Raw genomic sequence first — 13,570 nt, 5'->3', positions numbered from 1 at the left:
CCCATAATTATTATTATTATTATTAATTATTATCATTATTAATTTTTATCTGCAATGTCAGCCTGTAGAGTGGTGGTGCTGCTTACACTCAGGGTCTATCCTCCTCAGACAAACCTGTCTGGAAACTTCTTCATAAACATGTCAAGTGATGTGTCTCCTAGGTGACCCTTAGTCTTGTCAAGCTATCAGTGTAGCTTATCCATCACAAAATCTTAGACTTTTGTTGAATGGATGCATTTCCATAGATAGACAATCTTTTCCTTCTTAGTCATAACTTCACAAGTCAAAGGTTTAAATGGAATGGGATTTAAATCCTTGGAAGTTGGAATTCACTTGGATTCCTCCAGGTGCTGACAAGATCTAGAACTTCCACCTAATTGCCACTCAGACAAACCTTTCTGAAATTCAGCTTAGCTGCCCAACAACTTTCCACAATCTCCTTCAAACTGGTAACCATAGCAACAGTAAACTGTAGGGGTTGGAGACATAAAACTGAAACCAAAGAAATGTAATATATTTTACCTTACCCTATGATTTCAGAGATTTTTGCTTTTGTTGTGGAGGAGGGAGAAGTTGTTTTAACCTTTGGAAGAAATCCATCTTGATTTTTGGATTTTTCTTCAGTTTTGATTTCAAGCATATGGTGTACCAAATATTTCCAAGATTAAATGCATTCATTTAAGATAATCATAAGTCACAGATGCTGTTGTGTTTGGAATATCTTTTCATTTGACAATAAGCTGCAAAATAAATTGGCAAAAGAAAACCCAACTGGGATATACATTAACCATGTTTGTGATTTGGAAGTCAACCTGAGGTTTTTCACTAGGCTGTTATAATATCATTTGAAATGTTTACAGTATGTGAATCCAACAGACAGAGAGAGGAAAGGGACAGAGACAGAGAGAGAGAATACAAATAGATGTATTGGCCTTAGTTGTAAAAATACTACATAATTTAAGAAATGAATACATTTTTGTAATTATATATATTATACATGGGGACCACTACATGGGTGTAGACATAACCAGATTTAGTAGAAATCACTTGCATGAATTTAAAGCATAAGACAGAACTATGAATCCTGAAAGACGCGCTGTTATAAACTGTGTCTTACTCTCCCAGCACACTTAATTCTTCAGTTAATTCACACGATCAGTTACTCTCAGGATTAAGGAGGCCTCCTCCCATCCGTACAACTAGCCTTCTCCAGCAACTGAATAAAAAAGAAACACACGCAGGTTCCCTGAGCATGCTGCAGGCCTATGCAGTTTTATGCCTAATGTCCAGCTTTGACACCTCACGCACACATTTTTGGAGTTTACCAGCATCCACAGCAAACTGTGGGATGCAGTGTCTTGTTAGTTACCACTACCTTGGATACATGACAGTCAGCCCCAGCCAGACTCTGCTTGTAGGAAAGAAGTTGACTAAAATTTGTCAGGTACAATAAGCATTTCCAAGTACAGCACTTGTGACTGTTAGTGCATCTGCCTTTGGTACATGGCGTTGGACCAGGTAGATACTCTCTGTCGTGCTCTCCCCCTTGTGTGCAGGAGCCTGTCCTGTCGTCGTATTAAATTGGAAACCACTTTGCTGCATTTCTGTTTTAATGTGATGATCAGACTTTCTCTTTTCTACAGAGCCTGAGCAAAGTCTGGATCAGGATTGGCTGTCATGTCTGCCATAAAAGGCACTAAAGAGACTCCAGCAAGTATTGCTCGTCCTGAGTATTTCCAGCGGTGTTTAACTCTACACTCTTACCGTTCCCATGACGTCATCCTCTAGGACACTGAACATGCACAAATCATCTCTTTTTGAGGGAGGCCATTTTGAAATACTTCAGATAACATTAAGAGTTAATTAATTAATAAACTCCAAGAATTGTCTGAAAATTTTAAAATAATACAAAACGACATTGAGAAATTTCATTGAGATCATCTAATGAAAGTTTAATATGCAGTTTCATTAGGTTGCTACATGTTCCCCTACATTTTCAAGAATTTTTTTTCTAAAATTATAAATACTTATTTTAAAATTCAAAAATACAAATTTATGTTTGCATGCCAAATGGTTATTCATCTGTAAGTCCATTTCCACTTCCATACAATACATAATTTTGTGTGTACACAGAGAAGTTGAAAGCTAGATTTTCATAAATGCAATAAAAATAACACAAGGATGAACTGATAGCAAGGAAATCTCTACCTATAAGGCAAGAAAAAAATGTATCTTTAATGTGATAGTTATCTCCCATGGCTGTTTTATAAAATAAATGGTATTTTAATGGCAGCTAACTAAAAACCTAAAATAATATCACGTTGCCACAAGGCTGCTAGATCAATTAAGCACAAAGATGCAAGGCAACCTTGGGCTTTAAGCGCACACACCCATAGGCATATAAATCCTATTAAACCACAAGATAAAAACAACAGGAACAGATTATTCTGCTAAATCCTTGAAGGCAATATAATGGAAATGCTTACAAATTTGTTGTAATGTTACACACCAAAATTCAAACAAACAAAAGAAGGGAATACAAACGATAGCGAAACCATGTAGCTCATCAAAGGGAGCCAAGCACAGAGACACTAAGAGTATTAAAAGAATATTTCTGTACTCAAATCCCAGATACTCTGCCAGCCTATATCTGCTTATCCCTAGATTTCAGTTGGTTTTGATTTTGTGAGCCATGCGTGTGTCTGCTTGAAGATTAAACCTGAGAATAAACTCACTCATTTGCAGACTAGTGAATTCTAATTTTTCTTCCCATCTCAGACCATTAGTACCTATACAATTTCAAAACATGCCATTAGGGTAAAGAAAGAATCTTCAAAACCCTATGTCTGATCTGCCGTACTCAAACCTTTCAGATCTCTGGAGAGCCAATAGGGGCTCTCCTCTCCCCTTTAACTGGGCGTATAAACTCTGTTATGATTCCAGGTTCATGGGTAATACTAACACATCGGCGAGAGCTGGTTTCAGGCAAAAAGACTAACTGAAATGATCAAGTCAACTGAAATGAAGTCATGTGTACTACTGGTCCCTTCCAACTTGCCTGTTTGAGATGTAGACATCCACAGCTCAAAGCTCACCTAGACCCTTTTCAGAAAGTCTTGTTGACCAATGGAGCCTCTTTGGGGAAAGAACACTTTTCTTTGTCAATACATATTTAATATCCCCATGCTTCCTTTTAAAAGCAACATTGACCTGAATGGTAGTTAAGTGAGGATTCCAACCAGGTACAACATCTCTACGCCTGGGAAAATAGCCAGGTTTTGAACCAGTTCTTTATTTACAGATCAAAAAATGTCTTTTGAAGAACATACTCTATTTTAGGCAAACAAAACTATAAACTAGATTTTTAAAAGGATATATATATATATATACACACACACACACACATACATTCTTGTTAAGAGTAACATGAAACAAAACAGGACTCATGTAAGAGCATGTCTGAGCTTCATTTCATATTATCTAAACATTTCCAATCATTTTTTTAAGTTGCATGTTATAACTGAAATGATCTGTAAACTTTGTAAGTTTCTCACACTGTTTCACCTTAAATAAAAATAAGTTACCATTTTAAAGTCTTTCATCGTTATATAAATACCCAGAATATCTTATTTCCCTCTAAATAATGCATCAGGCAGTAATAAGGTCAGAATTCTCAGAATAAACTCTTCACATTTAAGCAACTAACTACATTGTAGACAGTGTATCCTGGGGCTAAACTTCCAGTCATATTTCAGGCATCAACTTTGACTACTTGTGTTCCAAGCAGAGGTAATAATTAAAGACTTAAAGAAGGGACCACTTGGATTCTGTTCCATTTCTAAAAAACACATTCATTTCATCTTCATTCAAGACAGTCTTTGAAGAGTCTCTTCCCCTTAGCATAACGACCAGTCCTTCATCTTGCTGACTCAGTTTAACACCCTCACTCTGATGATGCTGTCACAGGATCGGAGCTGATGCCCAAGGCTCTATCGACCAGAATAGTTGGAGGAATATGGTGGTTTTTCACCCTAATCATCATCTCATCCTACACTGCCAACCTGGCTGCCTTCTTGACAGTAGAAAGGATGGAATCCCCCATCGATTCCGCAGACGACCTGGCCAAACAAACCAAGATAGAATACGGGGCAGTCAGAGATGGCTCGACAATGACCTTCTTCAAGGTAAGAAACTCGTGAAGCCTTCTCAGTGTCTGTCTCGTGCCAGGATGATGGTGAGAAAAATAAAAAGCCTCTTCAACTGGAGAAAAGACACTGGGTAACATTTCTAATGGCATGAGTTTCTAATGCTTTAATCTCATTATAAGGAACTATGTCCTTACCACAAAGACCTTCTTCTGTCCCTTCTTTGATCCCTATTTTTTTATTTGCCTGTTTACTTGTTTGTTTTTGTTTTCTGAAACAGGGTTTCACGTAGCCCAGCGTGGCCTCAAACTCAGCTAAACCCAGCCTTGAAGTGACAATCCTCTTGCCATTACCTCTCAAATATTAGAATTAACGACATGGGCCACCACACTCAGTTTGATTGCCAGTTTAATACACTCAAATCTACAGATTAGTATTTCCTCTGGCCTTAAGTAATTTACATCTATTATTTATTGTTCCACACAGCATGGCACAAGTCTGGCAGTCAGGGGATATTTGTGGGAGTTGGTTTCCTCTGTCTTGTGGGTTTCAGAGATTGAACTCAGGTCATTGGTCTCTGCAGTGTCTTACAGAGCCCACCCCACTGCCCCCTCTCTGGCCTTTATATTTGAATAATTATACTTCCTGAACAATAATCTAATAATGCTTTCCCAAAAATAAATATTTAAATAACATTATATCTTCTGTTTAGTATTTATAAGATAGAAGCATGTGCCAAAAAAAAAAAAAAAAACATAAACATATGTTGTTCTTGGAACTAAGTTGTAGCAGTAAAATCAAAAAGTTCCCAGGGAGTTGGCTGTGTCTGAAGTTATCCAGAATCTATAAATGCTTTATGGGCACCAAAAGGAGAATTGTGTAAAACTGGGTTGGGTTTTATGACCAAGTCCAATTCACTATCCAGGTCTTTTTAATTAGTGACTAACAATAATGAAACTCATTTTTGCCTTGCTTATGGAGTAAGCCTTAGTACTTTTATTACCAAATCTCAGTTATTATAACTCCCATAAAATGAATTCTAATAGACCCAATAGGTGTAGCAACCACAGGGTGTGGCACTTACCTTTATGAATGAAGAAGACAAGAGTTCCAGGACCTGAATGCTTTGCATAGTCACATGCCTGGTCCTTTCCAGCAAAGGGGCTGAAGCCATCTATTAAGAAACACTGATGAACGCATGAATGCAGGTTTAAACTACTCCTGTATCCCATCTCACTACAGTCAGAATGGCTGCCACAAAGAACGAAAAGAGATGACAATAAATATTGACAATGGTGTGGAGAAACAGGGAACCTTATTCATGCCTATTGAGAGTATAGCATAGTATAGCCATTATAGGAATTAGTATATAGGGATCTCAAAAAATTAAACATAGAACTACCATATGCCCCACTGTACCACTCCTGGGCATATACCCAAAGGTCTTTATGTTCTACTACACACATGCTTGCAAAATCTGCACTTGAGTTAGCTCTATTAGCAATAGCAAGGAATGACCAGCTTCGATATCCATCACCATTTAACTGTAAACAAAAATGAAATCATGATATCCATGTAACCATGGATAGAGTTAGGAAGGAAGGAAACAGATTCTGGCAGACAAAAGTAGAATATTGTCTGCCATGTATGTCTCCAGCTCATAATGCCCGTGTGTGCGTATATAAAGGTTGGTCTGTGAAAGTAGACATGAGACCAGGAGAATGGAGGGAGGTGTTGTGGAAGGAGAGGAGGACACTGGGGCACAAGTGACATGAAAGCAGAAAGAGTCTGGGAGTGAATAGCTAAAAGGGAGGTGAGGGACATGGTAGAAAAGCAGGGACATGGTAAGAGAACCAACGACACATGACCTTTCAGGACCAAAGCTAATACTTTCCCTACTAACTAATTTTCTTTTAAAACTACAGAAAATAAACATTAGTGGTATAAGGGAATGATCTTATTAAATGGTTATAAAACAGCGTTTGTAACCAGAACAAACCTAAAAGCATCTTTGCAAACGTCACACTCAGATTCCTAGAAATAAAGGTGTCAGCCCGGTCTGCATGTACTTGTGACATTTACTAACTTTGGAACCAAAATTACCAGGAAAAGAAGGGCAAAGCGGGTGCTTCACTGTGTAGCAGTCTCCATTCATTACCTAAGTGAAGAATGTTAGCAATGGCTGCAATAAGGACAGAAACTGAGGTTGGGTAAGCATACGTAGAGATCTATTAAGCAGCGGGCTAATGTGAAAAGGCAGTATATACTTTCCTTTTATGTTAAGAAAGGCTTTTTTAAAGATTTATTTATTTTATATCTGTGAGTACACTGTAGCTGTTTTCAGACACACCAGAAGACAGGACCATAATCCCACTTTAGATGGTTCACCATGTGGTTGCTGAGAATTGAACTCATGACCTCTGGAAAAGCAATCAGTGCTCTTAACTGCTGAGCCATCTCTCCAGCCCCAAGAAAAACTTTTTTAAAAAATATTTTCATATTAAGGACAAAGTCACTAATTTAGTAAGTATATCCATTCCAGAGATTATGTTTCCCTTGGAGGGAGATATTTAGGAATGATTTTATATATATATATATACAATATTATATTTATATATATATACAATATTTCCCAAGTTTCTAAAAATTTTGGTATTTTCCTAAAATCAGTCCACGAAGAGTTTACCAAAGTAAACTTCCATTAAGGTTCTTGTCATAGACAAGGGATGTCACTGGCCAGGCACAGGAGACAGAGGAAAAATTATCAAAGTAAATTATATGTTTCTGAAGAACTATCTAAAATGGTTAGTGTTGCACGGCATTATCAGGGAATCTGGAAGTATGGGGAAATGGGCTACTCTGATTTCCCAGGCCGCCACAGTCAGAAAGGTTGCCCCCAAAGGAAGAAACCTAATAACAATAAATGACCAAAATAGATCCCAAGCACTTTCGGATGCTCACTGCCAACAATGGAGGAGGACCGTTCTGTGAACAGTAGACCTGGCCTAACTTGAGCAAAGCTAGACCAACTTCAGAGAGTTCTAGAATGTTTCCTCTTCAAGGGTGGAGAACTAATATTTTTTTATTAATGTATAACCAGAACACAATCTAGTGACTGTTACATAGTAGGTAGTCAAAAATATATTCACAGTATAAACTAGTGTCTAGTACATAGGAGGTCCTTCGAAAACATGTTCATGGTAAATGCAAAATGTAAAATGCATTATCCAAGAGATATATAGATATCTAGACAGAAAGACAGAAAGATAGATGCACGCACACATGCACACATTCACACACACACACACACATGCAGGTAGTGAAGAGGTGGCTAGAAACACAGACCTACTGAAGAACACTCCCTGTTTACCAAGTCCCCCACTTTATGTGTCAGCCTGTGGCCCAGGAACCCTGTCTATCAAGAGAGAATTTATTTGCAACAAAAGAAAACAAGTACTGAATCTGGTTTTGTTTTCCCCTTGGGGGAAGCAAGATGTCAAAAATGGTGCAGCTTCAAGAGTTCATAATCTAGGCTGTCCTACAAGAGAAGGAAACACCCAGCCTTTTAGCTGTTGGGACAGTTTCGGCCAGAGTTCAGTCTCTCAGTGACAAGTTACAAGTATAAGGACTCAATCCTGTCAATGCCACCCTTACTGTGCCTCCAGGCCTCCGTTTCTCCCAGCCTTTACTTCTTAAGCCAGCATTTCCCAGTCCGTGGGGTGGGCTCCCCTTAGGGGATGCGGAGGTCAAACAACGCATTCATAGGGAGCACATATCAGATATCCTGCTTGTCCGATATTTACATTACAATTCATAACTGTAGCAAGTAAAAATAACTTTATGGTTATGGGTCACCACACATGAGGAACTGTATTAAAGGGTCACTGCATTAGGAAGGCTGAGAGCCAGTGACCTAAGGGAAAACAAGAAGCAATCCTGAGTGGTAGGATTTGGTCTAACCTAGCACATTCTAGCTGGTGGCTGAAGCAGAAACAGAAAGACTACTCAGTCATGAAAACGACATTTCACATTGCATGGCACTTCAGTGAATGTCTTTTCCCAGCACCCTTGCAGTAACCTGTCCCTTCGTTTCCAAGGTGGGTTCAAACCATTCCAAAGCTAAAGAATTGGCAGGCGTAAGGGCCATGGCTATTACCAAAATCCACAACCAAAAAGAATGTACTGATTCCTCACATTTACTCTCCAGGCTATAGCAAAGTGGTTTTGGTTTGGTTTGGTTTAAAGTATTTTACACTTATTTATTTATTTGTTTGTTTATTTATTTATTTAGTGTGTGTGTGTGTGTGTGTGTGTGTGTGTGTGTCTGTACACATGTATGCATGTTATGAAGCGTGTGTAGGTCAGAGGACAACTTAGAGAACTTAGCTCTCTGCTTTCACTATGTGTCATTTCCTGACTGAGTAGTCTTTCTGTTTCTGCTTCAGGCACCAGCTAGAATGTGCTAGGTTAGACCAAATTCTACCACTCAGGATTGCTTCTTGTTTTCCCTTAGGTCACTGGCTCTCAGCCTTCCTAATGCAGGGATACAACTAAGATTATCAGAATCGGTTGTAAGGACTTTTACCCTCTGAGTCATCCCTCTAAACAAGAATGATTCTACACCTACAATAGCAGTTTAAAATAAAATAACTTACCAGAATTTAATAAGGAAAGCTGTCCACACAATGCTACTGCCAAGCGCCACTCTCAATGGATGTTTTTACTGAAGTGTTGTCTCCAATGTGTGCCTGAGAATTGCTTGCAAATATTTAAATCAAAACTCATTGGCATTTTCTTCTAGACTTTGACATTTTTACAAACAGCATGATACCTTATATTCTACAATACCTGCATTCAATTGTCAATTTTTTTAAATCAACAAAATTTATACTTCTAAAATAGTCCAAGTGAGTTTCCCTATTCCTTTATCTGGATTCTGGTTAAGTGTGGATTAGCTGACTTTTTCAAGATGTATATATTTAGAGAGTGTGTGTGTGTGTGTGTGTGTGTGTGTGTGTGTGTGTGTGTGTACACTCATATACATGAGTTTAAGTGCCCACAGAAGCAAACAAAGGGCATAAGATCCTCTGGAACTAGACTTACAGGAGATTTGAGTAGCCCAATATGGGTGCTGGGAACTGAATTTAGATTCTCCGGATGAGCAATAAGTATTCTAACTTCAGAGTCATCTTGTAAACCCCCTTTGCTGACATTTAAAGAAAAACTAGGTCACAGAGATTTGTGTCTTAGATTTGGAAGCCTTCTAAACTTTTTTTCATTGAGTCATTTGTATGTGGAAACACGTTGGTCTTCAAAGACTGTGTGAGAGATATATAGAGAGAAAGGCAGGTAGAAAGACAGACAGAAAGACAGAGAGATCGAAAGGTAGCTTATGTTACACAAAGTTCCAGAAAACTTTAAACAGACATCTTGAGATTCTCGAACAATGATCATAAGGAAAATAATAACTGTATTTCTTTGGGCAAGGTCAGAGAACTAATTGTATTTATTATACCTATATTTTCAGAAGTTCATGGGCACTTTGAGTCTCAAAGTTTTAATCACCAGGGATCATATAATAGTCTCTGTGATCAAAGCGTGACATTTATTACAAGGACAATTAGCAAACCATGGTTAGGGAAAGGCCAAGGACTTCACCAGCCATCCTGGTACTGTTCAGTTTGCTTAGGAAATTAGGTATCAGGGGACTACTGTGTTCTTCTTATCATGACTTTATTTATAGACAAGTTTATCAGTCAAAAATTCATAATTCAGTAATTCAACAGACTCAGCAGAAATTGCCAACCAACTTTTTTGTTAGTACTTGGCATGAAATGAGGCTGGCTAGCAACCCAGTGTTAACTATCACACTGTCTTCCCTCTGTTCTGATGGTAAATGGCTTATGCCTTTTAATCACTGCAAAACTGAACAGTTAAGGCTCTTGCTGCTCTTCTGACTTCCTGGGCCACCATCAACATCATAGGAATCAACAAACAGTCAGTACACAGGTTAAAGTCTGTGGATGCAGCTTGGCTATAACTTTCCTAACCCACCTGGCCTTTTTCTGTACTTTCTAGCAAAGAGAACTGATAGCCACAACATCCAATTACACGTTTCCTTCCAGAAGGGACATTATTTCTCTATCTCTCATAGAAACTAGAAATGATACCTATGCACAAAGCTGTTCTTTCTCCTTGTTATAACTCTACTAATTGGCTCATTAAATAAGGAACCTAACTTCAGTGTCACAATGACAATATAGTATGTCACCTCCCCCAAAGGAGATAGGTGAGGCCTAAAACAATTATTTAGAGACACCTTCTGTGAACCACCATCCCAGGATGGTATTGGTTTTAATGCATGTTTCACACATAAGGAATACCATAGATCATCTCAGGAAACCTACTACGATCAAATTCTCAAACGCTAGGTGATGTATTAAAGTCTCCAGGGAAACACTGATAGGCAGCATCTGGAGCCACATAGCCTGGATTCAAATCTTGACGCTCACTAATTAATTATGTGGACCTTGACAGGTTGCTCCAATTCTCCATACCTAACTTCTGTGCCTGTAAATTGAAGCTAACATCTAAGCCATGAGATAATTTTCAGGGTTACAGGACTTAATGGAGGGAATACCCTTACCCAATTTCCTTATCAAATGGTAAGCAATTTAAAAGCTATCACCATTATCATCAATTTCTCACAGTTTCACTCTCCGTAGACTTAGATTTTTACCATTCTGGCCTTTTTTCAGCCACTTTGCTCAGTAATCTCTAGATCGTGTGCCTCCTGTTAAATCCCAAGCCAGTACCGGGACCCAAGATCTGAAAATCATCCAGTAGTCTTGCCAGGCAGAAAGTCCCAGGTCTGGAAGCATTGCCTGAACACATTCACTGCATTTAAAGACATTTCCCATATGGCTGATGAGCAGAATTCTGCAAGGCAGGTCAATTTAACTCAGCTCAGGATTTTTTCCAGTGTCTCCAAAATGTCAACACCAAGGCTGGATACTGGCAGTGTAGAAGGTAGGAGGAGTGGGGGAGGTTTAAACCCTTCTGCAAAGCTTGGAGATAAGAAGTACAATAGCCATACATGCCAGGTGCAACCTGTTAAATACAGTACAGCTCTCATTCCACACACAGGATGTGAAATAAGCGTAAGGGTTCCTGTGAGTCAGATTGGCTATGAAAGAGTCATGTAAGAGAAACTTCTCAGTAGAATCCTGCCTGGTAAAAAGTCACTGTCCTCCCAGACTCAAGCCAGGGGATTACAGAGATTAGATCGACATTCTGCCTGAAATGATGTGGATAAAATGGGTTTTAAAAAAAATTATCACGGACTTGTCATTGCTGGCTTTCATGGTCTAGGGACTTTGAACCAGCTGTGGGAATTAGGAATGGTAACCCCTGTAATTTCTTTGCAGTGAGAGTGGTTAGTGCCGTCGGCAAAGCTGAAGCTATTTCAAGGCAATCTCTGAGCCCAGCACCTGTGGAACTGTAGCTATCACAGGGAGACAGAGTTCAGACAAAACCAGCGGGAAACAAAAGAGGAGAGAAAGTCCTCGAACTTTTCTACACAGGAGGGCGTTCTTTCCATAAAATCTTCGTGTTTGAAAACTTGGGTTCCTTGACTATTAGAGTGAGAAGATAAAAATGTATTCGCTTGGAAGGAAATATCTATAAGCTCAATTTAACTTAACCTTTTAAAAAGTCTGGTATATTGCTTGTAATGTAGCAGTCTTTAACTGGAGACAGGAGAAAAACATGAAACAGATTTGAGCAAAGATATTTAAGTCTCATCGGGAGAATTCCCTTAAGGGAACCAATGAAACCGTTAAGCCTTAGAGAGTCTTCAAATGTCATAACTTTCTATGGATTCGAGGTAGGAGTAGGCTGTGACACAATGATTGTATCTGGAAAGGCAGAGCCTCCACAACACCACAGATGATGTTTTCTAATGGTCTTGCTTCAAATGGTGTTAGTTACACTAAATCGTGTTTTACTGTGGTGTGGGAAATGACCATTTCATGAAATTTCATTATTTTAAGTGAAATAGTTGTCTTTCAGGCAGGCATTCTCCTCTGTTTGTTGGCTTCTTAAGCTTGAATTCTGAGTTGTCAAAACTCTTTGGTTAATTTCTAGAGGTACTTTTTAAGATTAGGATTTCTCAGTCTTCTACTGGAAAGACTTAATATAGAATTATATTTTGATCATTGATGTGTTCTTTATGGCACATCGCACATTTATAAACTCACTTTTGACACAATGCCAAGAAGAAAATCTCAATAACATATTCCTAATATGAATGTGTGTAGGCTTATGAAACTAAGTGGAAAAAATGTGTAAATGTGGATCTATACATAAGACCTTCAAATACTGTGGCCTGAAGCAGGATTTCACACGTATTGATTCTACTGAATAATGGGATCATATTTCCTCCCTGTAGATGTGCTATAACTCGGTCGGGGGGAATGCTGTGATAAACAATGCTTATCTCAATAGAAATGAAACATTGAAAAGCTGTTTCTATAATATGGAGGCTCTATCAATCTTAGACTCATACTATACTTCTGAGCTCTGTCTATCCTCACATCCTGTCACAAAAAAACCCTGTAGCTGAAAACAGAACCATAGACAAAACAAATGCTAGAAAGGACAAGACAAAGAACAAACTCTATCCACATTGTCTGCCAGGTTCCATATCTGCATATCTTGAAACACTCTGATTTTTTTGTCTCAATGAATAGAACCTGTTGAAAGTCATTAAATACTTTTCGTATATGATATGCTACGTGCAAGATCTACAACATCTCTCCTACAACAGAGAGCTGCTTACGAACACTTGAGCGATTTCTTTGGAAGATGAGTTAGGTTATCTGGCTATAAATATTTGAACAAAAAATTAATTCCCTTTGATGAAGAACCTAGACTCTGGAACAAGAGTACTGGAATGAGACCCCAGCATGAACACATTTCAGGGTGGTATTCTATTTCTTCATCTGTAAAGCTGAAATCTTAATGATACCTTTCTCCTTAAAGGAAAGAGTGCATGCACTGTGCTCAGAGCAAGGCATGCTACACGGTAAACACTGTCTGTGCCCATTATCATCTCTATTCTCAACTGTTTGTAACTGCCTACGTATACACTGCAAGTCACCACCCAGCAAGTACTCAGCCTGCATGCATCATAAGGTGGAAAGTGAGAAAGAAGTAATCATAGGCCTTATTACAGTGACCCTGCCCTCTAACAGATTAGAAATGCTTAGTATTTGTCTACTTTGTTTATTGGCAGGAAGACAGATATATAATCAGGTTAAACCAGGCTAAGGAATTCATCTGAGCCTGTGTCCTCTAAGGATCCAAGTGTTCTAATTGGCTTTTGACATTTTCAGTGAAATGAGAGGCAATCACGCCCCCATGGT

The 13,570-nt window shown here is 38.6% G+C and overlaps 1 protein-coding gene and 2 long non-coding RNA genes across 13 annotated transcripts in view; 1 reads left to right on the top strand and 2 right to left on the bottom strand.

Moving 5' to 3' along the window:
- Grik1 (glutamate receptor, ionotropic, kainate 1) overlaps positions 1-13,570 on the top strand; it is a 394,963-nt gene that overhangs the window by 350,782 nt on the left and 30,611 nt on the right. For all 11 annotated transcript variants that reach the window (XR_384929.4, XR_384930.4, NM_010348.4 and 8 more), the window contains one exon: positions 3,967-4,184. Coding sequence is in view for 9 of the 11 variants with exons in the window: in NM_010348.4 (NP_034478.2) it covers positions 3,967-4,184 (218 nt within the window). In the remaining 2 variants the exon portion in view is untranslated. The remainder of the gene's footprint in view (positions 1-3,966; positions 4,185-13,570) is intronic.
- Positions 1-13,570, bottom strand: part of 4930590A17Rik (RIKEN cDNA 4930590A17 gene) — a 42,984-nt gene that overhangs the window by 12,173 nt on the left and 17,241 nt on the right. The window contains exons 3-5 of the long non-coding RNA NR_155304.1: positions 5,230-5,396; positions 1,765-1,888; positions 528-740 (exon numbers count right to left, since the gene is read on the bottom strand). This is a non-coding gene — a long non-coding RNA (RIKEN cDNA 4930590A17 gene). The remainder of the gene's footprint in view (positions 1-527; positions 741-1,764; positions 1,889-5,229; positions 5,397-13,570) is intronic.
- Positions 1-13,570, bottom strand: part of LOC115486002 — a 91,381-nt gene that overhangs the window by 66,289 nt on the left and 11,522 nt on the right. The window lies entirely within an intron of this gene.

This window comes from Mus musculus, chromosome 16 (assembly GCF_000001635.26).
Source record: "Mus musculus strain C57BL/6J chromosome 16, GRCm38.p6 C57BL/6J".
NCBI lineage: Eukaryota > Metazoa > Chordata > Mammalia > Rodentia > Muridae > Mus > Mus musculus.
Note: the sequence above shows the minus strand (reverse complement) of the source record. Positions and strands in the feature narration are given on the sequence as shown.